Here is a 27,326-nt window from a genome sequence, read left to right as displayed (position 1 = left end):
ATTTAATTCCACCCATTGTTTTCTCGTTTCGGGCACACACTTTTTATTAGGAACTATACGCCGCTTTTAATGGAATGGTACTAACGAGTCACATTGAAGGTTCAATGATAACCGTCATATTCACAGTCTTAATTCAAAGCTTCATAATTACCATGTTTAACTGTTGAACTCTGCTTGAGCCGGTGCTAGGCGGCGTAGACGGTAATTTGCACTACACCCTTGTGATATAATGCTGCGCATCTGAAATCACTTCTTAGGATATATTATTTCGATTCTAACACGACATCAATTTAATGCTGCCGTACCTGATATCAAGCTAAATTGTGCCTGATTTGTTGTCGTACTTATTTTCATTATGTTCTTTTATGACGGCCGGTGTAAGGAAAAACAATGCCATATGTGATAAAATGGTCAGTGAATGACCTTATTTATTTTAAACATAATGAATTATATACAACATATATCATTAACACACTTACAGAATTTTAAACATAGATAACTAAATACATGTACATCAAACATATTCTAGTAAGTTGATATTTAAACAATTTTGTGAATATCGTAAAAATGATGTTCCTTTAACATAAACAAATAAAAATGTGGAGGTTTTCTTTTGAAAATGGCCAAAAGATAGGGCTTACTGAGACCTATCTCCGCCACATTTCTTACATGAAAAATGTTAAAAACATAATATGTTTGATAATTAAAAAACATATGTGACTAGAGTAAATAGAAAAAGAATATCTTATTTATGTATCCGTAATTGCAAAAGACTTGAATATTGTCATCACAAATATTTTGTAAGCTTTGAAAAATATCCACTGCTAGAAGCTCCAATATATGATTTAACATATGTATGATATATATAGTGCATTCGTTATAAGGTACTAGCCCCTGCAAGTAGCTTAAGAATGGATCACCAAATGACGAGTTATGTATAAAACTTTATGCCATAAATAACCCTTTAATATTATCATTATAGACTACAAGTCTGTGAACATAAAATACTAGAATATTTCTATAACAAACATTTCTACATAGTTTTGAGAAATATCAACTGCAAGCAGCTGCAAAACGAATATTTACATGTATGATATATAGAGTACATTCGTGTATGCTACTAGCCCCTGCAAGTAGCTTTAGAATGAATCAACAAACTCGCAATGTATGGAAATAATGACCTATATCATCTTTTAATATTACCATTATAGACTACCAGTATGTAAATGACTAGAATATTTTCGTTACAAACATTTGTACATAGATTATGAAATATCATCTGCAAGCAGCACAAAAATAAAAATTTATTTATCTACATTTATGATATAAGAATAACTTCATCATAAACTACTAGCCCCTGCAAGTAGCTTAATAAATCACGAAGTATGGCGCTAATTATAGAAATTATTACATATAAAATCATTCATATAGGCTACCAGCCCCTGCAGGTAGCCGTATATGAATATTATAGATACTGCTAAGAAAAGTTTTTTATTAGCTACTAGCCCCTGCAAGTAGCTTTCATTAATGGTTTGATAGGGCCATATATGTATAGCCGATAGAATTATTCATGTTAATAAGGTAACTGGTAATTCTGGGCGAAGGTCATAATACAACCGGAAAATATATATTCGGTTGTTTTTTCAACACTCTGTTACTCTTATGTATTTGCGGAAAGCGTTACTATTCCATCTTCCTAAAAAACGTATTTTTGCGTCAGAATAACCTCGTTGAGCACAATCAGTGGCTTTACCTATTCTAAAACTATGTGATTTATACCTATCACTATTTATGCCACAAAAACTTAAAGTTGATTTGAGCTGTTTGTCAAATAATTTCCTGGGTACTGGTTGACCAGAGGGTAATGAAAATAGGGGGCCTGGGGATTGACCTCGAAGTGCAATGTAGTCATGCATCGCTGTAATAGCAGATGTCTTTGCATGACCATGTGAAAAGGTGATTGTGTGAGGTTTACCGCAGTTATGTTTGTAGAAGCGGTATGTTACTGACACAAATGATTGACCTGCTTCTGAAATAAAATTCATATCTGATAATTTTAAAATAAATGGCTCTGTGGATGGTTTGCACTTTGTGATTTCACTGCATCTTGCAAATGCGTTAAATGCAAAGAGAAACATGGCTGAGAACAGTTTCTCATGGAAGTAGGATTGACTTGTAATTTTTAAAGCTGCTAGCAGCTTGTCCAAAATTGTAGTAGTAATTGGTAGTCGGAGGTCATAAGACGGAGACAAACGTTGGGTACCTTTGATCAGTGTAGATATCAAAAAGTGTTTAGTGGGGTCATATTCTCCCGAAAGCTTATGGACATAGCTAATGCCTGAAAGGTAGGTACAAATAGACTTTGAAGACATTGCTTTTTGGTGTAGAAAACCCACAAATAAGGCTATAACTGAGACAGATATGGGAAGTGATAAAGGAGCTTCAAAGTATGAATTGCTAAATGTTTGAAAAAGAGTCCAACTTCTTTTGTACGTTTCTAAGGTGGATGGAGCAAGAGAAGCATTCAACAAATTTTCAACCCCTTGCAAAATGTCTGTGGTTGAAGCTGTGGGCTTATTTTTGTTGGATTTGGCTTGCTGAATGGTGCCAGCTGCTTGAACTTGTCTATCTGAAAACGAGAAAGAGCATCTGCTATACAATTATCTTTGCCCTTCACGTGCTTTGCTAGGAAGACAATATTTTGCTGAAGACAATGTAATACTAATTTTCTAATAAGAAACATTATACATGTGACCTTTGATGTCTGTTTATTGAGAACAGACACCAATGCTTCATTGTCTGTATAGAAAACGACTGTGTGATTCCGCCAAAGATGTCCCCACATATATACTGCAGTTACAATGGGGTATAGTTCTAAAAATGTTATATTTGCTTTGTGCCATGATTGGGGAAATGCTCCGTAGAACCAATTACTTTGGTAAATGCCGCCAAACCCCAGCGACCCCGAAGCATCTGTATGTAAGCATAGGCTATCACTGGATAGCCTTTTTTCATTGATGAAAAAAGAATTACCATTGAAATTTTCAAGGAAATTTAACCACATTTTCATGTCTTCCTTAGCCGAGTTTCTCAGTTTGACTTTATAATGTAACTTTTTTACTCCAATTGATAAGTTTATCAAACGTCTAAGAAATGCTCTCCCCGGTGAAATGACAGAGCATGCAAAATTAAGGAGGCCTATTAGGGAGAGAAGGGTTCGAAGTTGGCAAGATTGTTTTGAGCATAGATCTTGCAGAAGCATAGACGCTTTTTTGAGCTTTTCTTGTGGGAGACGGGCTTCCATGGCCGTGGAGTCTAAAGTGATGCCTAAAAAGACCATGCTTTTTGAAGGCAAGAAAGTTTTTTCCTTATTGAGTGGCACATTGAGCATTGCGCACATTTCGCAGAAAGCATTGAGTGAGGCTAAGGCTTCTGAATAAGTAGGTGCAAGGAACAAAAAGTCGTCAAGGATTTTTACTATATATCTTATTCCGAATTTGTTGTGAGCTATCCATTTTAGGGCTGTACTGAAAGTCTCAAAGATTTGACAACTGGATGAGGCTCCCATCGGGAGGCATTTATCATAGTAATATTCCCCCTCCCATTTAAAGCCGAGTAAGCTATAATCAGATGGATGTATTGGTATTATTCGGAAAGCTGAACAAATATCGGTTTTGGCCATATAAGTGTGTCTCCCTAGCGATTTAATGATTGATATCGCATCATCAATGTTTTCATACGAGACCTCTGTGAAATCTGAAGGTATTTGATCATTGACTGAAGTACCGGTATTGCGTGGGTATGACAAATGATGGATCATTCTATACTCCCCTTGTTCTTTCTTTGGAACAACTCCGATTGGGGAGATTTTAAGATTGTTAAATGGTTTTTCTGAAAACGGACCACTGATTCTATTAGCTTTAAGTTCCTTAACGATCTTAGTGGCTATTATCTTGGGGTATTCAGCAGCAGACTTCAAATTTGGACTGTCTGTGCCGATTCGTTGACCTTGAAAATTGAGTTTAAAACCTAGCTGAAACCCGTTTTTGATATATTGTCTCTTTGTATAGTCGTAACCAGAAAGAAAATGATGTAATATATTCCATTTAACTGGTGTGGGTAACGAAGAATTATCTTTTGAGGGAAGAGTTGGCCTGGTTAGATCTGATGGTGTTTGGTTGACTTTGTGGAGGTTTAGGCCCTGATTGAGTTGTTTCGGCTGGACGTTTCCAGCATTTGAAGAGTGGGTGATTTCCATAGCATCCCTTGCATTTATGTGCGTAGGAGCATCCAAAGCATCTAAGTCCCCTGTTGAATTTATGACAGGTTTGTCTTGACTGGCCCATTTGTGGGCCATTGGATAGAAAGGGCTGTCTCTGATTAAGTGCCTTTATATATAATTCATGGTGAATTGAGTCCCAAGCTAATGGATGACTTTGACGTAACTGGCGGAATTGATTGTCGTAATAATGCCAGTTACCTCTAGCTTTAGATATTGATCTTATAGTGTTACTGTACTGGGCGAGAGGTTCAGCAGACTCGGGATACCTTTGTCTGTAGACAGAGGCAAACACAGCGAACAGATCTGTCCACTGTTCAATTGATAGAAACTTCCGGGGCTGAAGAGGGGTTACGGCTTGAATGCCTGCCTTAGTGACAGTAATGTTGAGCAATTCATCCTGTTTGTTGAACACAGATGATAGATCAACAAATTCATTAGCCCATATTTTTTCCTTAACTTTTAAAGATACTGTTGCATGTAACGGGATAGATGGCGACGAATGAAGAGAAAGGTTCCCAGAAATACCAGTACCTATATGACCGTGTTGATGGTCAGAGTTAGAAGTTGAATTAGGCATCTCGGGCTGTGGCAATTCCAGTACAGGCGCATTTTGAGAAACATTTGTGTCTTTCCCCAAAATGTATTGAATTTTTTTATCAACCATAGCCTCCAGTTTGGTTGACAATGTGTCAACTATTTCTCCAATTTGTTCGACATCTATAGAACTTGTTGAAGGTTGATGCGTAGATGGGCGTCGTGACTCCTTGTTCCTTGTGTTATGGTGGGTGCTAGTTTCCGTAGCCACAGCATTGTCGTTTGTTTCCGTGACAGGCGTTGCCCTATTGTCGGTTTGTTTTTGTTTTTTGTTTCCTCCCCGTTAAGTTGAAGTCGCGACCCTTTTCCTAGATGGCATTTTTGTTCCTGAAATTTAAGTATATATGTTATAAAATTTAATGTAAGTAAAATCATGTCCCTTATATGATTACCTTATGAGGAATGCAAGCCGTATCTTAACTAAACTGGTATAAAAGTTATATTTGATAATGTGTTCAGGTGACTGAACGCGAATAAATAATGATTAATCGCTTAAACAATGTACATGTACAATTTATCACTTAAAATATTAACCGGTACAGTTAATCACTTAAATATGTACATGTATAATACTCGAAAAATATTATGAAATAATAGTTAAAATGTATGCAACCGTGTATGTGTATGACATTTACATGTCATGATAAAAATTGCAGTTTAGTGACTTGCATATCCACTTATAATAGAAATATAATAGTTTATTAAATAGATGAAAAATAAAACTTCAAAAGAAGTTGGCAAAACAACCACAACAAACAACTATAAACGCGGGACATAAAAATTTGGCTGTCACAACGCCAAATAAATTGGTATAAAACTAAGCAGTAAATAAAAAAGTCATATTCCAAGGACAGCGGTCTTGTTAAAATCCAAACATAAAGGCTATGGATATGAATAAAATAGCCATGTTGGCAAAATGTGACCACATTGTAATCAACCAGCAATAAATGCCCATATCCACAGAAATGTGGCTGTGCTAAAGTCAAAAGACTCGCAGAAAGGCTATAAATATAAACAACAAGCCATATCCACAGAAATGTGGCCGCGCTAAAGTCAAAAGACTCGCAGAAAGGCTATAAATATAAACAACAAGCCATATCCACGAAATTGTGGCTGCGCTAAAGTCAAAAGACTCGCAGAAAGGCTATAAATATAAACAACAAGCCATATCCACGAAATTGTGGCTTCGCTAAAGTCAAAAGACTCGCAGAAAGGCTATAAATATAAACAACAAGCCATATCCACGATAATTGTGGCTGCGCTAAAGTCAAAAGACTCGCAGAAAGGCTATAAATATAAACAGCAAACCATATCCACAAAACTGTGGCTGCGCTGAAGTCAAAAAGACTCGCAGAAAGGTTATAAATATAAACGACAAGTTTTCCAAACATAACTGTATATGTGCTAAAGTAAAAAAGACCCACAGAAAGGCTATAAATGTAAACAGCAAACCATATCCACAAAACTGTGGCAGCGCTGAAGTCAAAAAGACTCGCAGAAAGGTTATAAATATAAACGACAAGTTTTCCAAACATAACTGTATATGTGCTAAAGTAAAAAAGACCCACAGAAAGGCTATAAATATAAACAGCAAACCATATCAACAAAACTGTGGCTACGCTGAAGTCAAAAAGACTCGCAGAAAGGTTATAAATATAAACGACAAGTTTTCCAAACATAACTGTATATGTGCTAAAGTAAAAAAGACCCACAGAAAGGCTATAAATGTAAACGACTAGTTTTATCAAACAAAACTGTAACCACGTTAAAGTCAAAAAGACTTACAAGGCAAAAATATAAATCAGCAAAATTCCGTTTTTTTTTTTGTTTTTGTTTATTGTTTTTTCTTTTTTTTATAGAAAGATTATATATACACATATATATATATATATACAATGTATAATATAGAAATAGGTAGCATATTTTTTATATTGCCATAGTGTAAATATTCTGAACGTCACCATTGTCTTCAAATATTACTTAAGTCTAAGCATGGTCTGGTACAAAAACAGAAACATAGCATCGAATATACAGCGGTCAAAGCACATGTTAAAAGCCTACAAAAATTTCATAAATACTAAACTAGGCCAGCATGTTTCACCAAATCTACAGCTAATTGCTGTTAAGGCTATTTCTATGTTAGCCCTGTACAGTATGATTTTTTTTTATTTTAATATATATAGATCTATATATGCATTAGGCTGATCAGACAGTCTTTAATGGTCTAGCACCCGTTATCCCGTTCCTTTCACCTGCTTACATAAAAATCGCTATGCAAAACATAGCTTATATATATGTTCAATAGGGAAAGATGGGGCTGTGTAAGAATATTGTATTCAACACTTTTTTTGTACTAAAAATACTTTAATGCTTTTCAATTTATTAATGTGTAACGGAAGATAGAGTACTAATAACTGCTTTTGCACTAATGCTCACCACTTGTATGTATGGGATGTGTTTTGGAATATTTGTTGCAGGAAATGTGTCGGCCTTGCCAGAAAATAAACACGCACCAAAACATACTCTCAAGACATGTACACAAAGAAAAGGATATGAAATTAAATGTGAAGATTTTTTTCAAGGTAGGAAGATCCTGATATTTATTACATTTTGTCTGATAAATTAGATGCAACAATAGATTGGTTGATTAAATAAAGAAAATAAAAATAAAAATTTATGATATTCAAAAATATCTTTTTTGCCAAGCAAGGTTCGTTCACATCATGAAATAACTGTTGGCCAATTTCATATATAAGCGTGTTCAATTTATTTCACAACCTTTTTCACAGAGGAGACGAATGATGGTGTAAGCCTGTGGCCTCCAGGTCCTTACGTTATTCCTATGACACGCAATGGTTGTCCGGAATCATCTGTGCGTGGATGGCAGGAAGGCTACTTGGATATCACATGGCAAAGTCCACAATATCCGCATGTGCGAATAAGTGGCGATGGGAATTCAGTTGAAAAAGTTATCAACGTTTCTAAAGAACACTTCTTTGAAACATCAGATAAACACATGCTTGTTTCATCGAGCCAATATGAGTTCAAATTTAGCTTTTGTTATAAAGTCATAAGAAATATATCCGTAGATATTGGCTCTTGGCCCAATAGGGACTTCAGTATTTATGGGACAGAAAATCGATGCCCAGAAGGTAACCTTTTTATATCTTCAGAAGGCAAGCTTTATTTTATGTCCAAAAGGTAAACTTTAAAGATCCTGTTGCTACAACTCTTAAGTGAAATGTTATATTTGTATATAATTATTCTTCTAAAACAATTCCAAACATCCAAGAATATGTTAAATATGTAACGCAAATGTTTATCGGCATTATATGTAATCATTAAAATATATGCATTCATTTCTTTTTGAAAAATATGGCATAAGGAATGCCATAGTATATCAAATTGGCCTTTAATTGAATTGAATTTGGTATACCGCCATATTTGATTATTTTGCTGACACGTGAGTAAAAATATTGGTCGGCATATTAGCTGGACTTGTTTTTCGAAGAAAAGAAGAGGTAGTGTAACAGTCATGTTCGGGTTCCCGTTGCCGTGCTCTATTTATGACCTTGATCTTGCAGGTTACATTATCGAATTTTTACTGATGTTTGCTATAATCGACTGTAACTTGATAATTAATAAATGGATTATCTTCAAACTTGTACAAAACAATCTTTTTGGAAAAAAAACCTTCTAAAAGTTTGAACTGACTTTGATTTTGAGCTTAATGACAATGAACGTCAAGGTCAAATTATTTAATTTTGGTTAAATTGTCATTATTTTTTTGTTCACACTTAAAGATGTAAAACTTACCTTAGATATCAGCTGACCTAGATTTTGATGAAGAGACCTTTTTTACTTGTGTTTTGATGTACAGCTAAGGAATTTGGACCATTAGCACAGTTTTAGATTTAAAATTTAACGTTAAACATTTAGGAAATAATTCATACTTTTATTTAAATGAAAACTAAATTAAATCTTTAAATCGTTTTAAGATTTGTTTGCTTTAAGAAAAACTAAAAAAATCAAGCGTCGCCCCCGCCCGACGGTGGCACCTGTTTGCAGATATTTTACAGTACTGTATTTTCGTTCTTTTTTCACATTACTTTTGTTACACTTAATTATCTTATGAAATAAATAATAAGCATTATTTAATTTAACCATTGATAATTGATATGTCTTAAATAAACGTATCATTTTCATAAATGAATTTCAGGTTTCGTTCGAAGTTCTTCTCAAACAGTGTTGCCAAACATTTCGCACTGGGATTCTCACGGCCATTTACCGAATTTTGTTTTAACAAACAATGGGACTAATGGTTAGTTTGCAAATGTTAAACTATACAATAAAACTATTGGTAAAGAAACCTGATCATTAAAAGTGTTATTACAGTTATGTACAATAAAAAGTCTGAAAGAAGGGTGATCCCTCGGAAGCATTTATCACAACAAAATTACATGAAAATGCTAAATAATGTTTCACTCATTAAAGTGTTAACGGAGTTTTACAAATAAACATAGTACATGAATAGTTAACCAAAATGTATTCATAAGCAATCCGTAAGAATAAACTGAAACAGAAACGAAAACATATGCCGGAAAAGATTAGATTAACATAGAAAAAAATCTTCACTGTCACTATAAATATAGTCTGGTGATTCCTAATAATGTTTTAGAAAAATTGTTTTAATCATAATTTCCTGTACTGAAATTACGCTTTTGGGCAAAATACACATAATTTATGCCGTGAAAACCTAAAATCATTAGTTGAAACATTTGATTTATGTAATATATGGAGAATAATACATCCTTCAGATGAGACTTTTACAAAGAATTCAAACATATACGATTTAAACTTGTAATCTTTTTGAGACTTGATTCTTTCTTTATTTTAAACCGTATTGTCAATAGTTAAAAATTGAACATAAAAAACGTATTGAATGATATTTGTAACGAAAATGTGAAACAATTAATAAATGATTTGAAAGTTAACAATTAAAATACAAATCCTCAGATAATTTAGAAATTAACAAAAAAGTGATTTAGAAATTAGACTATAAAAGTTCCGTCTGGCAACGAAAATTAGGTATTAAAATCAAACAACCTGAGTGTTAGATATAGGTATTAACAAAATATTTTACTGAAAGTAAAAATAAAGTAATACAGTAAGATCATAAAATAAGCAAAATGAGCTAGAACAAACATATGAAATGCAAATAAATGGATACTTTGCCAGATTGAAATCACAATATATTGAAAACAAAAAATATCAAACTTTTGAAACAGAACAAAATAAAGCGGAAAGTAAATTAATTAAAGCACTGACTATCAATTGGATGTTTTTTTAAAAGAAAGAATTAAAAGATTCAAATATTGTCTACTTCAGTGAAAACTCAAACATACCAAAGTATCGAAAAAAAAACCCAAAACAAAGAACTTAGTATATTTAGATAGATACTCGGGCGAGGTCAAACTTGTTAACTTGCATAGGATAAGATACTACTTACCATGCTAACAGCAAACATAACATTTTATTCGTCCTCAATATATTTATTTTAGTTCTTTTTCACCCGCAATGTTTTACATTATTTGATTTTAATCAAAATGGAAATTTGGATTTCAATAAGAATTTATAATAAAACAAAGATTTAGTAGATATTGTACACTAATTCCAAGGAGAATTTTGTAACTGTAAATTAGTCGAAAGTTCGATTCAATTGTGAGAAGAGAATATAATGACAAGAGAAACCCAATCGAACGCAAAAGTATCAAAAAGGCGATTTGTCATTTTAATTTCATATATTTATTAAAAAGCTGTTGTAAACATCATTGCGTTTTTATATTTATTCTGACTTATATCTTTTTCCAACACTTCTTGCCATCGCGCAATCAAACATACCTCTACCTTAAACAGTATCAATCGAACAGTCTATTAGTGTTAAAATTACCAATGAAAATTCTGTCTATATTCATTTCTTAAATGTTAATTTAAGTGGAAGTCATATTTTGAACACATCATTTAAAGGTATATTCATATTCTACAAACAAGTTTGATTTTAAAATTATTAGTTGATTTCTTACATTATATAGATATTCTTCAATTAAGCCTTTGCTCCCGAAGCACTGCACTGGATAAACAAACTAATGCTAATGAAACTGTCAACAATGATAGTTACACTGAGTTTATCAACTTGTCGGAAATGACGAACAAACCCTATTGGACAAGTTTCTTCCTTATAAAAGCAAGTATATTACTTATCCGGCACATTTTATTATTATTGTTGTTATATTCTTATCCAGCGCACGTATTTCACGTACTTTGCATTATTTATATCCTAAACGGTGTATTCTTAATAGCGAAAGTGATAATTCAAATGTCGACAGCATTTAATTAGTTTGTTTTATCTTGTTTGCTTTGATAGGATGTATCCATGTCATGTCCCATACTTGGAAATGCTTTTGTTAGTGAGGAAAGTTTGTATCTAGAACAATATAACAACAACAAAGATGTTAAAATGCAGCGGACGTCAGATACATTTTGTTATTATGAATTAAATACATATACTTACGGTAAGCGTATTAATATTAGTTATTATAGTCTGTCCCATTGAAAATGGAAATGAACTTTTTCCTGGTATGAATTAACAAAACGAGATTGAATAAAAATTAAACTATTTTTGTAAACTAAAAAAAAGTCACCCTCGAGATTTTTCAGGATTTTACTTTAAAATGTCTAGTTTTCTTGTGAAAGCAAATTTTGATTTCCCTATGGAAAATCTCTGTTGTTTATTTTCCGTAGCCATTGCCGAAGTACTCTTCATTTGAAGATGAACGGGAGAAAGCACGTGTCATGTTTCCAAAATATACATGAGGTTCTCGGGGTCGTTTCATAATTATTTTAAAAAGCTGGATCTACAAGATGTAACAGTTTAGTTGCAATGCATGATGTTAAACTTTAAAAAAATGAAAAATAAGCAACAAGAACACCGAGTCACATGAACTGCACTTACCTTTAAGCTGAATAAAATCCCTTTGAAATTCGAAATAGATCTTTATAAACGTCACAACAAATTCGCATTCTGAAGATTCCTTCATTGCCAGTTTCTATCCAGTTCCGTAGATCTTCAAAACTCCTAAATGTCATGACCCCTACACTAATGATGATCCAGATTTTTTTTTAAACTGTTAACCCGTCTCATTATTAACACATTGTTCAATTTGTGGAGTTATATCTGGGTTAGCAAATGAAATATGTACATGAAACATATCATAATTCAGTATGTTCCAAATCCATAATTCAAGAACGGCCCATCAATTTTAGTTGTAGTTCTGGCTTCCAAAACTTTATAAGCCGCTCTTTAACATTTTTGTTTTTCATCTGATGCGGCATTAAAGTTTTGGATTAGACCCGTTACGAAACCTAACCAGAATAACATAAGTTGATTTATTCTTGTTTTTCACTTGCAAATACACTTGACCCGATCAATTCTTGTGCATTTTACGATAAAACAATTATTTAAATATCGTTCTATACCAATTCAAGTAATAAAATATTAATACCGTCATTAAAATTGCCTATTTAACTGTAAAACATCAATTTTCGCCGACTACAGTCGGCCATGACATTCAAGTGCCACGCGAGACCTCGTATGACGTCATTCGCGGGAACAGATTTGAATAGAGTTGTGTACTATATTTAGAACATTTTGTTGACATGATTTCGATATTTTTTATTTAAGATAATGTTTTTATTTATTTTCATAAATTTTTTAGTATTTAAATATGATTTTATTAAATATAACAGTCAGTTAATAACATTTTTCAACATCTTAAAAAAAAGTAATCTATAAAAATATTGGAGGCCCATGGGTTCATAAAGGTCAATCTCGTAATCACGTGGTCAAACATTTTGGCAATATGGCGGCCAAGTGCCGAAATTTTTACCTGTCGGAAACTATTAGGTAGTTTATGTTCCTTTTAAGATTTTTATTTGCCCATTCTTGGCTTATCAACAGATTATATATTGTTTTATCAAGGTAGGCTTCACTTTACTTCGTGGCATGTTCGATAAATAAATACGAGCGTGTCAGATTCCTGGCACGATTATTGGTGGACTTTCCCTACGGGGTTATCTTCAGCGTTCACGTCATGTCATAGTATATAAACGGGTACGCTGAAGACCTTAAGCTATTTTAGTTGTCAACATCACAATGTTTATAACTCTTGAAAATTGATTCCTGACGAAAAAACTTTATTACGTCAACAACAATTTACGAAATGTATGACGTAACAAAAATGCCTCGCGCTTTTTATGGATGATTCCGGGTGCGGTATTGACAGAGGGAGGTAAGGCATATGTAACCTCATACATATAATTTTAAGCCTTGAGATAAATTTGTCTTGATGGTATTTAAGATAATTTTTGTGTACCCAGATTTTGCAACTTAACTGTTAAAATTACGCCTTCAATTCATATATTAACAAAAAAACTTTTGATAACATTTGAATAATTTTAAACAGACTTAATGACAGTACAATACTTCTTCCATTAATTCACATTTAACCTTCGTTTTTATTAAATATGCTTTTAAACTATTTTATATATTTCTTAGAAATGATTTCCCTACATATTATCTCGTTATTCAGGACGTCAGTAAATCCTACTCTTTTAGCTATAAAATATACAATACGCGATATTTTTCTCCCGCGAAAAATATGCTATCGTTTTTTGTTTTTGTTTTTTTTTTTCACTGAATATTTTCAAATTTTAGGAAGGCTAAAATTATTGAGGACGTCGCTCGGTGTTTCTCTTTGACTCGATCTCCCCTTCATATTAACATAATAATGATATGTAACACTTTGAATCTCCAAAAAAAAAAAAAAAAAAAAAAAAGATCAGAAAGAAAAACACTTATTGTCGCTTATTGAATGCTCCTATTCAAACATATTCTTAATAATATCAAATCACTGCCGATATTTATGGACATTTTGTTAAATTGTGGGACGGAAAGTTAAATCTGTATCTACGAGCTTAAAGTGCATATGCCTACGTTTGATTTCTCAAACTAGAAAGCATGACATTATATTCTTATTATTTACATTTTCCTCGAACGCGAGTTTTTTTTATAGTGAATCAGTTCTCCTTTTTATATATTTCTTGTCAGATTTGCATGATAATGTAGTATTTGTTGGCGATTTCTTGTGAAAGTTGAAACCTACGGAAAGTTTAAGCGCACGAACATCGCACCCGAAATAAGAAGGGTAATATATTTGTGTATCCCATCGAACCTGGTCAATTTAATTATTTTTGAATAGATACATGCTAATGGACAGACATCAGACAACTACAGAATTATGTAAATTAAACATTAATTAGCTAAGAACCATTTTTATAGTCTTCTAGCTAGTGTTCCCGTTCCCCTACGACGCGTTGCTGTATTCAAGATACGCGCTTGATTGAAAAAGCTATCTAATCAAATCACTTCATTGGTCTTTTTCTCTTTAAAAGAATATAAAATACAGCAGTGTATTATGGTAATTATATAAATCTTTGTGTGTTAGAATTTATATTTAGCGGTTACTGATGTTTTCACTTCAAAGATTTTGATTATTTTAAATAATGGTTTGCTAGTAAAATTGCCTTTTTGACACCAACTTTGTTATCATTTTTCATTTTAATGATAACATTTAGCTATTGATTAGTAAGTAAAAAAGAATAATCAAATTTTTATAATTACCGAGTATATTTCATGCTAATTGCGAGACGAACCCTAAATGACGTCTATATGGGCGCCGCCATTTTGAAATGGACGTCACGTCAGGTTACAACGTAAGTCAACGGGAAAAAACAATTATTTATCATTTTGACTATGTTATTGAATTTATGAAAAAAATGAAAAACATGCCTAGAGATATTGACGTCAGGGTTAACATGATATTAATTTTAATGATTTTACTATTATATTAAATAAAAAATGGAATATTCAAATTTGATGGGACAGACTATAGTTGATTTCTTACATTATATAGATATATAGATAATAAAAATAAAATTACAACATATTCAACCACTTATAGAGGAGGTTTCTTAAATAATCTTTTAAAATAAATAAAACAGCAGTTTTAACAAATGACTGTTTACCTTATTTTCCTAAATTTAAAAATATGCATGTGTTTTTTAACATATGATAAGAGTAAAAACAGTTTTTGTTATATTTTACATCATAGAAATGGAGACTCTATTGCTAGAAGAAAGATTAAAGAATGGTAAGAAAAAATACTTATTTATTTGTCACAAATATTACTGCTAATTCCATGGTTAGTAAATGTTAACATTTGAAGCTGTAAAAAGTCAGGAAATCCAGGTTAGGTTACACAATTACAATGAAGGAAAAATAAATTACAAACATAAATAAGTATTCACAATTCATTTGACACTTTGCATGCGTAAATGTGAAGAGAGTTTCATTAATGAGCACTTCATTACCCGTTATAAACATAAAGTCTGATTTTATAAGCATGCCAATTATGAATACATTATAGCACTCACTTAAATATTCGATCCCTATTCGGTTTAGTTCGTTAAGTGAACTATTATTAGTATTTAGAATATTATAACGTATGCTTAAGTCACACTTGCTTAATGTATTTGTTCTTGTCACATCCATAATAGCACAGTCGTTCAAGTGATTACCCAATATATCAGAGGTCTAAGGTTTGATCACTAATTTTGCCATTATTTCTAGATCTTTTCGTTCGTTAATTTTGATGTATATTTTATGTTTACAAATTGTCTACACGAAGATAAAACATGGACATATGCGCTCTCGATCTTACAACACGTAGGACATCTAGAAATTTGTAGGACATTTAGAAATTATAAAGCCATAGAATTCAGTTTGAACAAATTTTTACCGCATCCATTCCTATCAAGTGACTTCACGATTTGCACGTGAAAATTATTTAACTCACATTTATTATCTTCCACCGAAAAGGAACAGAGGATATAGAAGTATCCTCCTCACTTCGCCGTTTTTCTGTTCCTCTATTGGCCCAGAGCGGACAAAATCTAATTAAAGTCAGTTCCATAAACACGCTAGCCGGTTAATCGATATAGTGTATTTGGCGGTTGCAGAATGCATCAAACAAATGGTTTTCCGATCAAAACTAAAGTTCAATTGAACTTATCTAATCAAACTTGGTATAAAAAGCAAGTTTTGAAACCCTCCCTGTGTTGCTTGTTGGTAACAGGGTCAAGGGTCACGATCACTGAAATAATAATAAAGAGCACGTTTCTGGTAATAATTTGAGTTTAGAGTAAATTGTTTCAATGAAACTATTTACGATGTAAGATTTTGTAAAGGCCTCGCTTGTGATTTCTTTTAGAATGTCAAGGTCGCTGTTAAAAAATCGATCCTGTTTTTTTTTTACATGTAATGCTTATTGATGGATGTGTTCATGCTAACTGAAAACTAAAACACCAAATTTCAATAAAATCTTGATGTTTTTGTATTCACTTGATAATAAAGTTCTTTTAATAAGAAAAAGCTGAAAGTGTGGTCCTCGCTTGCAGCTGCCATTATAAAAATTCTTGTTTCTTGGCATTGTCATGTTTTGTTGTTTCATATTAAAACTTCGCAATAAGTTTACAAGTGATTGCGTGACACTACTGTGTTATTTATTAACGTATGTGTACAAAACAACATGTAAACAACAGCATTGGTGAGTATAAACGTTTGTAAATTATCTTCATTGATAAAAATGTAAAAAATAAACTATATACTTTTTACATTTTTGTTCATTTTCAGGACTGATTAAATTATAGTTAGATCGTATAAATAGTTACAAAAATCTTTAAGAATATATGTACTTACTTAAGTAAAAATTGCTTACATAGAGATTAATTACTTCCATGGTGTGATTTATATTATGTAAATCCACTTTTCTGTAAATAGATTCAAAGTGAACATGCATGAAATTTCTAATGAAATAAGTCATTGCTATTTTACTATTTCAGCGTACAGTGTTTATATTTCAAGCATAACTGAAGGTGTACTTACGATAAGAAAAGTTTGTAAGTACATTGCTTTGTTTACGTCTGACTTAATGTGCGAAATATAAAGTAAAATGATCATATAAACTACAATAAAAAATCATTGATGAACATTGTATTGTTTTTCGTAATAACTGAGTTGATAATACAAACTTTTTTTCGCTTTTCGTGAAAGGTTTGTTATAAAATGTAAATACAGTGACAGATTTCTGTCAGAATTTAATAAACGAGGTTGTGGGCCGATGCATGTAAACTTGATATCGGAATTAATGAAATAATGAAAACAATGCAAGATGTTTGTACATGATTAATTCGAACATCGGACAAAAATCTGTTCTTTACCGGTTCACAAATAAAATACATGGAAATACACAAAAAAAGCTCATAGTGGGTTATTCATAAGCTAAAAGAGATATTACATTTCAAATATTATATGAAGGGAACTAGTCTACTATCGCAGTTAAAATTTGTTCAAAATATGTTGTAAACTGTTACTGTTGTGTTTTCTTTTCTTTAGCTTGGATTGGGATTATAAAAAAGAACTATTACTGGAAAGTTGTTGACCTTGGGAGGACTGTTGCTGTTTCTGCTGTTGACATTACAAGCACTGATGGTTAGACCATATATTACGTACATATCCATAGTCAACATTTCCTTACAGAACAATGAACATCGGTGTATACAAAACAAAATATTCGACCACATAATAAGCGTTCCTTGTGGTATTATTTTAACAACACACCTTACGTGATAATTTATATAAAGTATATATGTTTTCCTCTCACCAAGAGCTCTTTTGAATTATGTTGCTTTTTTGTTTATTTTCTGTGTCTATACAAGATCTGTAAGGGAACGACTGGGTTTTGTTTTCGACATGACGGAACTAGAAATATTTATTTTTCTGAATCTGTTGTGTACAATTTGAGAAGGTCTGAATCAATAATTGTGGCAAATGTCTAGATCATTGCCTCCTCCAGCTTTTCAGGTTAATCACTTATAATTTTTCAAAATGACTCAATAATGAAAAGCGTTGCAACACTTTTCTCAAACAAATCTTATTACTACATAACTTATAATGCTTTGAAGATTTCTTTTCACTTTATTATAATTTTAAGCTTTTTGACGTAAACAAGGTCGCTGACATTACTGTTTTGTTTCTGGATACATCAACATTACTTTGTATGTCGACATTTGCAATATACACTGATTCTCCTCGAGCTAATGTCAGCTTATTTTGATTTAAAATGATTTAAAATGAGCTCATTGGAAAAAATATATTTGAAATTATGATTCAGATTCAGCAAATATTTGTGGTGAATTGAATGCCAAATGTTTCATCGGCAGAAGTAAAATGGATTTTATGTACTCTGATGCGATATCATGCAAACATGTTGATGTTTGCCGTCTAGGAACTTTTTCACTCAGTCTATTGTTCACAAGGTAAGATAATAATCAGATCTTACAAAACTCGTTTTGTAGAAGGAATTTTGTGTCTTTGACTTTAATCCTTTGTGAGGATATGAAAAAGATAAACTAAGCATGCAAGCGTATAGACTCTTGTCATCAATATGGCTTTGGTAGCTGTCCTACCTCTTACTTATTATATATACAAAAGTTTTCGAGGGTTTCAAACAACAGAAACATAACGACGTTTCTTCTTTATATAGATATTTAAATTGTCTGTTTCATAGTGTAAGACAAGAATTATTTTGCATTGTGTACGAGTATTTAAGTATTAACAAGTAATCTCATTGAATATGTGACGGCTAGATTTACAGCAAAACCCTTTGAATAAGACCGTATCTAGTATACAAATGAACATTTTCTCGGTATTTTTCTTGCCAGTTATATATCAATCAAATACATTGGACATATTTTATCTATCTATTTGACTGAACATTGTATAATCATATGTTCTAGATATTATAATTGATTTTATAGTAAATCCCAGTAAATTCCATTTTATTCCGGGCTAACGCGTTTGTTTAAGTTTTCTTGTGATTAAGTGCATTTTCCGTGCTTTGAAATTCTAAGGATCATGGAAGGACGCTACATAGCATTGTCTATCGACTATGAGGGGTACGAAGTGAACATCTTGGAAATCAATGTATATACTGAACAAGTTATGAACGGTAAGAAATCATCGTTTAGGATAGATATTATTTGTCTGCTTATAGAATATGTATGAATAAATTTATTAATTCTGATTGAACATAGTACAATAAATATTTTAAAAGAAAATAAAAATCGGATTGCCTTGGCTCTAGTCTGGCGGTGTTAAACTCCGTTCAAAAGACTGAAACGTATTAAGAGAGTCCTTCAAATTAAGAATCTAGTAGATATTCTTCCTACTTTTAATGTAATATAATGTGATTAGTTTAAACATATTTTATTTCAAACATTTGCACAAAAACATATTTTACATACAATGATACAGTACATTCTATAAAAAATTAATGATAAAAAGGATCGGATCCAAAAGCATACAATGCTTATAGAGGTCTTTTCCTAACATACAATTCATTACTGTAAATCTAGCGGATTTTTTATTGATCAATGTGATTCAGATAATACATGTACATACATTATTTAATGGTGTTTATTACAGTACCACAAAGCGTCTCTTCCTAAGTGTGATACAGTTTTGAATAGACATTTGGAACTGTCAATGTCAACTACTATTCAAACACGAAACAATATTACATAGACTCTATCCTTTAATTTAATAAAATGAAAAACAACCTCTGTCAGTATTAGAATACCTGAATAGAATAAAGGAATTAAAGTAAATAATATATAGAAAATACATTTCTGGAATAAGAAGCATTATGTCGTTATTGTTATTATCATTATTTTATATGATACCACTATATAAAAACTTAACACTATAACAAGCAAGGAACATTAAAGAAAAATTCCAATAAAAACTTGAAATGATACTTTTCACCATCATGCACACAAATACGTGACATATAAATAACGACAGGTACTTATATATTAGCATAAACTTGTATACCTACTTTCACGAGTTAGCATTGTCATAGACGAATGGGGCAGAATACCTCCATACCAAACAAAACCAACAACTCATTGCAATAAATAGTAGGAATTAAACATGAAAAGGATAAGTATTGATGTATCATCATACCAAACTAGAATTAAATAATAATAATAATCTCTTTCTACAGAGACACGCATAACGAAATCGTCGAATCTAAATACCAAAAAAAAAAAAGATATATAAATAAGTATCGTAAGAAGGTATTATCTGACTTGTAGGACATTTAAAGAATAAGTCACAACGTTTATACCAAAAGACGAGCCACTTTTAAATTGCAGAAAAATGTTTGTCAAGGATACATATCTTATTTACTTATGGAAACAATAATACGTTTATATTCAAATATATTGTCATACATATAATTAACACTTAATCTCATTATCATAATTTAGTCCTTTATCACAATATATTTATTGATATTGGCAACAAGCCTCCATGACATCAATATTTAAATTAAGACTAAAAGGTATGCAATTAATGCTTCTGATTTTTTTAATCGACAAGAAGAAAATTACACAAGCACAACAATATCGGATACCTTCAAAGCTGAGGGTTGCCTTTATGGGTTTAGGCATCGGAATTACTGCCAACGTTTGTCTCTGCGTGATCGAAAAAACACACGATTAAATGGGTTCAATTACTGGAGTCTATGCATCTCTTAGCTCTAGCTGGTGAGGTGGTTTTGACATTAATTTTGTAACGCACGAGGTTTGCCAAAATCATCTTTCCTGTTTCGCCGCCATATGAACTAAATTGTGTTTGTGCGCCGTAGACCACATAGAACAAATATCTCATACTTGCATTTATATCACTGCTATCCCAAAAGCATGCATATCGACGTTAATAAACAAACATGCAATCCGTGTTACCCAAAGTTAAGACGCGCAAAAATGTAACTTGTATATGACATCTTTGTATTACACGTTTTATATTTTTTCTATACAATATTTCAGATGAAATAGGAATTTGTAATAGTGACCTTGGGATGAATGATATGAGTATCAAGGACATCAACTCTCGGGCGTCTTTTTTCTTTTGAAAACACACCTATAAAGCTAGCCCTTCTCCTCTGGCTGGTTTCAACTTTTAAGACAAATTTTCCATTTTAAAGGTTGTGTAATTGCTAAAATTTTTCAAGCATTTACTTTGCCGTTATACTAAGTAAAAAGCAGTAATTTAATTTTTTAGAAAACCTCAAACCGTAACCCGGGACACGCTTTTGACAATTTATTAAATTTAAAAAACAGTATTTAAGTATTTCGCTTTTATTGAGGTGGGTTTCAAAAAATCGTTTTGGTTTTCTGATTGGGGTTTACTTAATTTATTTGGCTTTAACCCACCGAATGAAATCAGTGTGAGAGAACAATGATTACTTTGTAAGAATACACTTTTATACGGTAAAAATAATTCGAACATTGCATATTGTGTACGATTGTATACGGTTAATTTGATAATGTGTACGCTTGTAAACGGTTAAAATGATTCAAACATAGCATAATGTGTACGCTTGTAAACGTTCAAAATTATTCAAACATTGCACAATAAGAACACTTATTCACAGTAAAACGATTCAAAAAGTGCATAATGGGTACACTTGTATACGGTAAAAATGCTTCAAATATTGCAGAGTATATTTCTACAGACCATAATGACGAATTTGCATTCTTGTGTTTCTTGATTATAACGTCCGAGTGTTTCACGTCAAATTTTGCTCTTAGTACGCTATATTTATTGTCACCGCTGCTTAAAAGAGACAAGAAGTAATAGTTTCGTATGTAGTATGCTTGCTACATGAAATGTTAAGTTATGTCAAGTTTTCAACATTATTTTAATTTTTACGCCATAATACTCAAAACAAAATTGAGAATAAGTATCCCTATTAACCAACATAATCAAAATTAAAGGTTGACGAAATAGCACACCGTATAATGTATGGTATATTTTTCATTTTAGAATGTTTCCTTTTTTCCATTTTTCGCAGATTGTATTTCTAGTCCCCACAACAATTGAAGGAATTTCGATCTATGATTCGTACGAGTCCACATTAGACTTGTTTATAAAACTTCGTAGATATGAATTGGACTATCAGAAGTCTTACGTTGTACAGATACAAAACACAAATAGCACTTACGTTATGAACAAGGTAAGACATAAATATACAAAACTAAATTAACAAGACGTGCATATATTAATTTGAATTAATTTAAAGAAAAGTGCAACGTTAAGACAAATCATAAATGAAAACAAAAAAAACAAAAACAGGCAGGCTTTTTGACAAGGCTTAGTCAAACCGACCCTACAACATCTTCAATTTTGTTGTTATAGGCGGCCTTAGGGGATTCCATTTATTTCTATTTCATAAGCTCTGATTCCATTTTAATCCCTTTCATTTTACAAAGTTCAGCCCATTGTTTTTCTCGTTTGGTCACACGCAAATGTCTTAATCTGGGGGTCATACACCGCTTTAAGTGGAATGGCACAAACGTGTCGCATTGAAGGTTACATGTTAACTGCCGTATCATAACGTTGTCGGGTGTTACACATTCAAAATATCACTTTTTTCATGTTATAATGTTGAAATCTGTTTAAGTTTTGATGCTAGGGGCGTGAACGGTAACTTGCATTTTTCAGTACCGTCTTCAAACTGGCTCATATAAACATAACATGAAATATTTTCAATTTTGTCGTTTTGGGCGTTCTCTATGGATTCTGTTTATCTCTCTTTTTTCGCAGAAACAAATCTCCTAATGGTCTAGTAATTTTGCTTTTAACTCATTTGTATATACTTCAACATCATTTACTCGTATATATGTTCCCTTGCTGAGGCCGTAAAAAGTTGTGTAGCACATTCAAAATGTCTTATCCTTGACGATCGTTCATTACGACATTATTGTTGTGTTTCTAATTCTCTTTAGTTTGTTGTATTTCAACTTTTTTCCCTAAGTTTGGTGGTTTCAGTTTTCATTCTTCAATACTGTTTATTTACTACCAAGGGGTTTCCTGCTTTTAAGATTTGTCTTTTGTGTACTTGTCTGTGACATTTAGTCGAAACAACCTTAGACGATTAAAAACTCATTTTTCCTTAGGTCTTCCCATAAATATCTCGTTATGGAAATACGCAATGACATTTTTTTCGGGGACAATTTGCCGCTTTTCATGGAAAAGCACCAACATGTCACAATGAAGGATGGGGCGTGGACAGTAGCTTGAATTTACCAACGAGCTGAAAACTGAAATTGCACCGTTTTAAATTTTGCCTTTAAGGGCGTTTAAATAGGGATTAAGTTTCTCTACAACCCTCTAAACATAGAAACCAGGTTTTATTGTTTATGAAAAAAAAATCATTTTCAAGATATTTAAACATTTCATTACTTATTAATTTTTGGCATTTTAGTAGAAAAATCAAACGTTTTTTATGATTAAAAAGCTACATAAAATACACAAGCTAACCAAGACATTTTCTTCATACCTGAACACACAAATGCAAATGACACATGAATTATACGCAAAAGTGTGCGAATATTCATTTGACATTGTCAGATTGTTTTAAAAAAATGATAACATTTCCGTTGTTAGAGATAATAAGCGACCCTCTTCTCTCTTTTTCAGACTCTTTACCTTGACATGTCTAAGACAGAATTTGCCCAACGTACATTCTGGTTTTCAAAGCCTTTGACTGCAACACATGTTTCCATTGTAACACTAAAAACAGTTTTATCGGCGTTCGCATGTTTGAAGTTTGAATTACTAGGATGTAAGCCGTCTGGTAAGAAAATTAATTTAAAATCACGTCGATGTAATACAACAAGAATGAATTTGAAAAGGCCATTTATGTAATTTAAGTATTTGAAAATACTTTTAGAACGTACTTTAAATATCTATTATCCCTGTCGATGAAATTGGAAGGGCATATTGAATTAAGATTTTTCGCCTGTCTGTCCATTCATCTACGTCTTAGAATATATTTATCCCTTTTTTGAACTTGGACAAAGCTGTATATATGAATTGAACAATGACACTCGGTTTCACCAAAATACACTCAGATGTTCCTTTTGTTTCAGCAAAACTTGACATTTTTGAGCCGTATTTTACAAAGAGTTGTTAAAAAATAATAAAATGGTTGATAAGAATGAAATGAAACTCGGTATGAATGCATCTTATAGCTATATTACCATTTTTTATCCACACTTAACAAGCGATTGATTATTATGAACGAAGCTAATGGTAGGGAAGTGAGTCTCATTAAATGCCATCAAAATCTAGTGGTGATGGAAAAAAACCGTATCACAGTAATGATGAATGAATGACACATTCTAGATGAAGATGAGCTAGATGCACGAAAGTGTATTGTAATAAATGAGTGCTTCATATTGAATTTTATCACAGTCCATGTGTTTTTGTTGAATAATGACTTGAGTCATATCAAAGTATATAAAATACAGCAAAATGAATGCATTTATTAAAATTCATCATTTGTTATACACAATTTAAAAACTTTATTAAAATGCATGTATTTGTCAGTTATGTTTATGGTTTAAATTTCGATTCCGTAATTCTTAATAAGATCTTTGATGAATAAATTCATGCTTATATAGCAATTAACATTGCCAAATTATGTTCATGTTTGGCCTTTTTGGATTTAATGAATTTGCATTCTTCCATATTTGAAACATATTTTGTAAAATTGTTTCTTAGTTAAATGACATAATAATATTGTGGAGTATTTGTATCAATATGAAATGCTGTAAGATAATTAATAAATCAATTTTGATTTTAATGTGAGGTATTTCTTGTCATATAGTGACAGTTAAAAGATTGCTTTTTTAAAAACATTGTATAAAAACATTTTAATCATTTTAAATTAAGAGTGAAAAGTTTTGTGATATAGATACCTTCTAATGTCTTTTTTCATTTATCTTTTATATGTATTTGTATATATGTAAATATGTAATAGCCATGTTGCTGTACTAAATGATTTATTCACCAACTTATTCAATAAAAGACCATATTAGAATAAAACAATATACTATTAGATGGATTTCAGTGCTACAGAATGAGAAGAAGTGAAAAAGCTCACTATACAATGATTGCACAAACTAAGAGAAATTTTAAATCACATTCTGCTAGAAAAAGCCAACGGTTGCTTTTCTTTTAGGTTTCGTTCAACATTTTAAAACCCTCGGATACGAATTTAGCAAGGAAGTGGCGTATGTAAGCGAGATTAACGATGATAGGACAATACTATCAAATGTTGGCTTCCCAAATCAGTACGAAAGCAACCAGGTTTATAAATGGATGATTACATACCCTGAAAATCATTATATCAAACTTATATTCTCACATATTGAATTAAACGCTCCAAAGGTAAGTCTGTTTTTTATCATATTAAACAATTTTTATATTGCAACCACGGAGTAGTATATGATATAGATAATATGTATTATAGTTAGATTAGAACAGTTTAAAACAAACACGCATGGCTGTGGAAATAGCTGCTAATGAAATTCTTGCAAAAAAAAAATCGGATTCATTAGGGAAATCAAAGCCCAGAAGGCGCTGAATTTATTTGGTCTCAGAATGTCAGAAAGGTGAAGGTTGTGAGATTATATAAACCAATTTGATTTTGTTTAGTGCCACCAATGCTTTCCAGCGTTTAAATTGTAGTAAATTGGCTATAAGACTATTTGCAACACTGATATTCAATTCAATGTTTATTTGACTTAAACAATTTGAAGTTGCTGGTATTTGAACTCTAGACCTCTAGTCCCCTAGCTTCCTAGGCGAGCGCACAAACCCCTCGGCCACGGTGAAGTTATATGTTTACGGCCTGAAGAAACCCATATTATTCTAAATTAGGGTTTTTAACGACGCTAAATGTTGTTTAACGCAAATTAAAATAATCATGGAGCTTACTATAAGCATGTTTATCTATAAAGAATAAAAAATATAAGAAATTTTCGACCATTCGGGAACTATTTTGCTTGAAAATTAATGCACATTTCATTTGACCATCTTTACGCAGTGATCTCCCCTGATTTTTTCGGCTTTAGTGTACATATAAAGGGAAGTAACCTCTTCAAAAAGCGGACTACTTTCTTCTTCTACTGAACTCATTGATGGATGATCACCAAAATTTGTTTGAAGCATCTAAGAGTTATTTTCATCAAATTTGCTAAAATTGATTTGATTGGCTCCTTTTGGGGTCCGCTAGAGCTGAAAAAAGAAGAAAAGTCTTTGTAAAGAGTAACTACCCGAGATTATCTAGTAGGGTGAGTTGAGATGCTTGTCTTGCCAGATGTACAATATCAATGAAATTGGGCCATTTGTGAGAGGTTCCATTTTTCAAATCATGAAGGAAAAAAAACAAACAAAAAAGAACAAAAAAACAACAAACAAACAAAAAACAATCTGTGTATGGAAACTTTATAAAAAGAGGGGCAAGTTGAAGATGGCTATTGTTGTTATGTTTTCATATTTTATGGTATCAAAAATAAATTGTCTTTCATGTTATGTTTGAACATAATAAAGCGAAAATACGATAAACAAGATCAATAAGTATTTTCAATTTCAATTGTATGTTAACTTTTAAAATATTGAATTGTGTTATGCGTCAAAAATGTGTCAAATTGTATGGTAAATGTTGTCGTTTAAATAAACAAAATATACTAAAAATATCGCCCGGATCAAAGATTACTAAAACTAGAAGTCAACAAATAAGAGCTGTATTTGTTATGGAAATATTTACTCTAAAATTAGAAATAATAAGGGTTGAGGGGTGAAGTGTCTTATTCATTTTACTTTTTTGGGTTGGGGTTGTGTTTGACGGTGAAGAGTCTTCAATGTTGGAGGGATGAAGTGTCTGGGGGTTGAAGTATGTAGTTCCCAAATATGCATTTGATTTCAATATTTAAACATAAAATTCAATAAAAGGCTCAATATCATAATTCTTATGATTCTATTTTCATTTTTCCTAAGAAACGATATGCAAATAAACCAGATTAAGTTCGCCCGGGTATTTTCCTTTTTAAAAATTCTTCTTGGTTTACTTATTTTCGTATTATGACACAATGTACTTCTAGGACCATGGGAGCATTACATTGTTCCGTTTAATTTTAAACACCAACTTTCCTCTATCTACCCGTTTGCATAGGCAGATTAAGACGATATTTTCTGAAAACGAAATGCATTCTTTAAATTTAGAAAATTTCATTCGAAAGGTCATTTTAAACTATAGCTACGATTTGACCATGAGTTTATTTGAGTTTTGTGCAAAATGCGTGTTCCCATTGATATGGAACAGCGCTTTGTGTTGTCAATTTCATCTAGGAACATACA

The 27,326-nt window shown here is 31.9% G+C and overlaps 1 protein-coding gene across 2 annotated transcripts; it reads right to left on the bottom strand.

Annotated features, from left to right (window-relative positions):
• Positions 1-747: 747 nt before the first annotated feature.
• LOC132728393 (uncharacterized) lies at positions 748-5,176 on the bottom strand. 2 transcript variants are annotated; one of them, XM_060714041.1, is made up of 2 exons: positions 4,814-5,176; positions 748-2,629 (listed from the first exon to the last, which is right to left on the bottom strand). In XM_060714041.1, exons 1-2 carry the CDS (start codon positions 4,944-4,946, stop codon positions 1,644-1,646), a joined length of 1,119 nt encoding a protein of 372 aa, XP_060570024.1. In that variant the 5' UTR covers positions 4,947-5,176; the 3' UTR covers positions 748-1,643. The 2 variants fall into 2 exon arrangements, with proteins under 2 accessions (XP_060570024.1, XP_060570025.1); XM_060714042.1 differs by lacking the exon at positions 748-2,629 and having other exon boundaries at positions 3,988-5,164.
• Positions 5,177-27,326: the final 22,150 nt, after the last annotated feature.

The sequence above is a fragment of the Ruditapes philippinarum genome, unplaced genomic scaffold (assembly GCF_026571515.1).
Source record: "Ruditapes philippinarum isolate M1 unplaced genomic scaffold, ASM2657151v2 ctg1370_1_1_1_1, whole genome shotgun sequence".
Taxonomy (NCBI): domain Eukaryota; kingdom Metazoa; phylum Mollusca; class Bivalvia; order Venerida; family Veneridae; genus Ruditapes; species Ruditapes philippinarum.
The sequence above is the reverse complement of the archived record's forward strand: the minus strand, read 5'-3'. Positions and strand labels throughout refer to the sequence as shown.

Excerpts from the sequence above, each read along its gene's own strand:
- LOC132728393 (XM_060714041.1), bottom strand. The coding sequence starts at position 4,946 with ATGGTTGATAAAAAAATTCAATACATTTTGGGGAAAGACACAAATGTT. Across the intron at positions 2,630-4,813 it reads CCATCAACACGGTCATATAG|ATAGACAAGTTCAAGCAGCT; the intron begins GTACTGGTATTT and ends TCTCGTTTTCAG.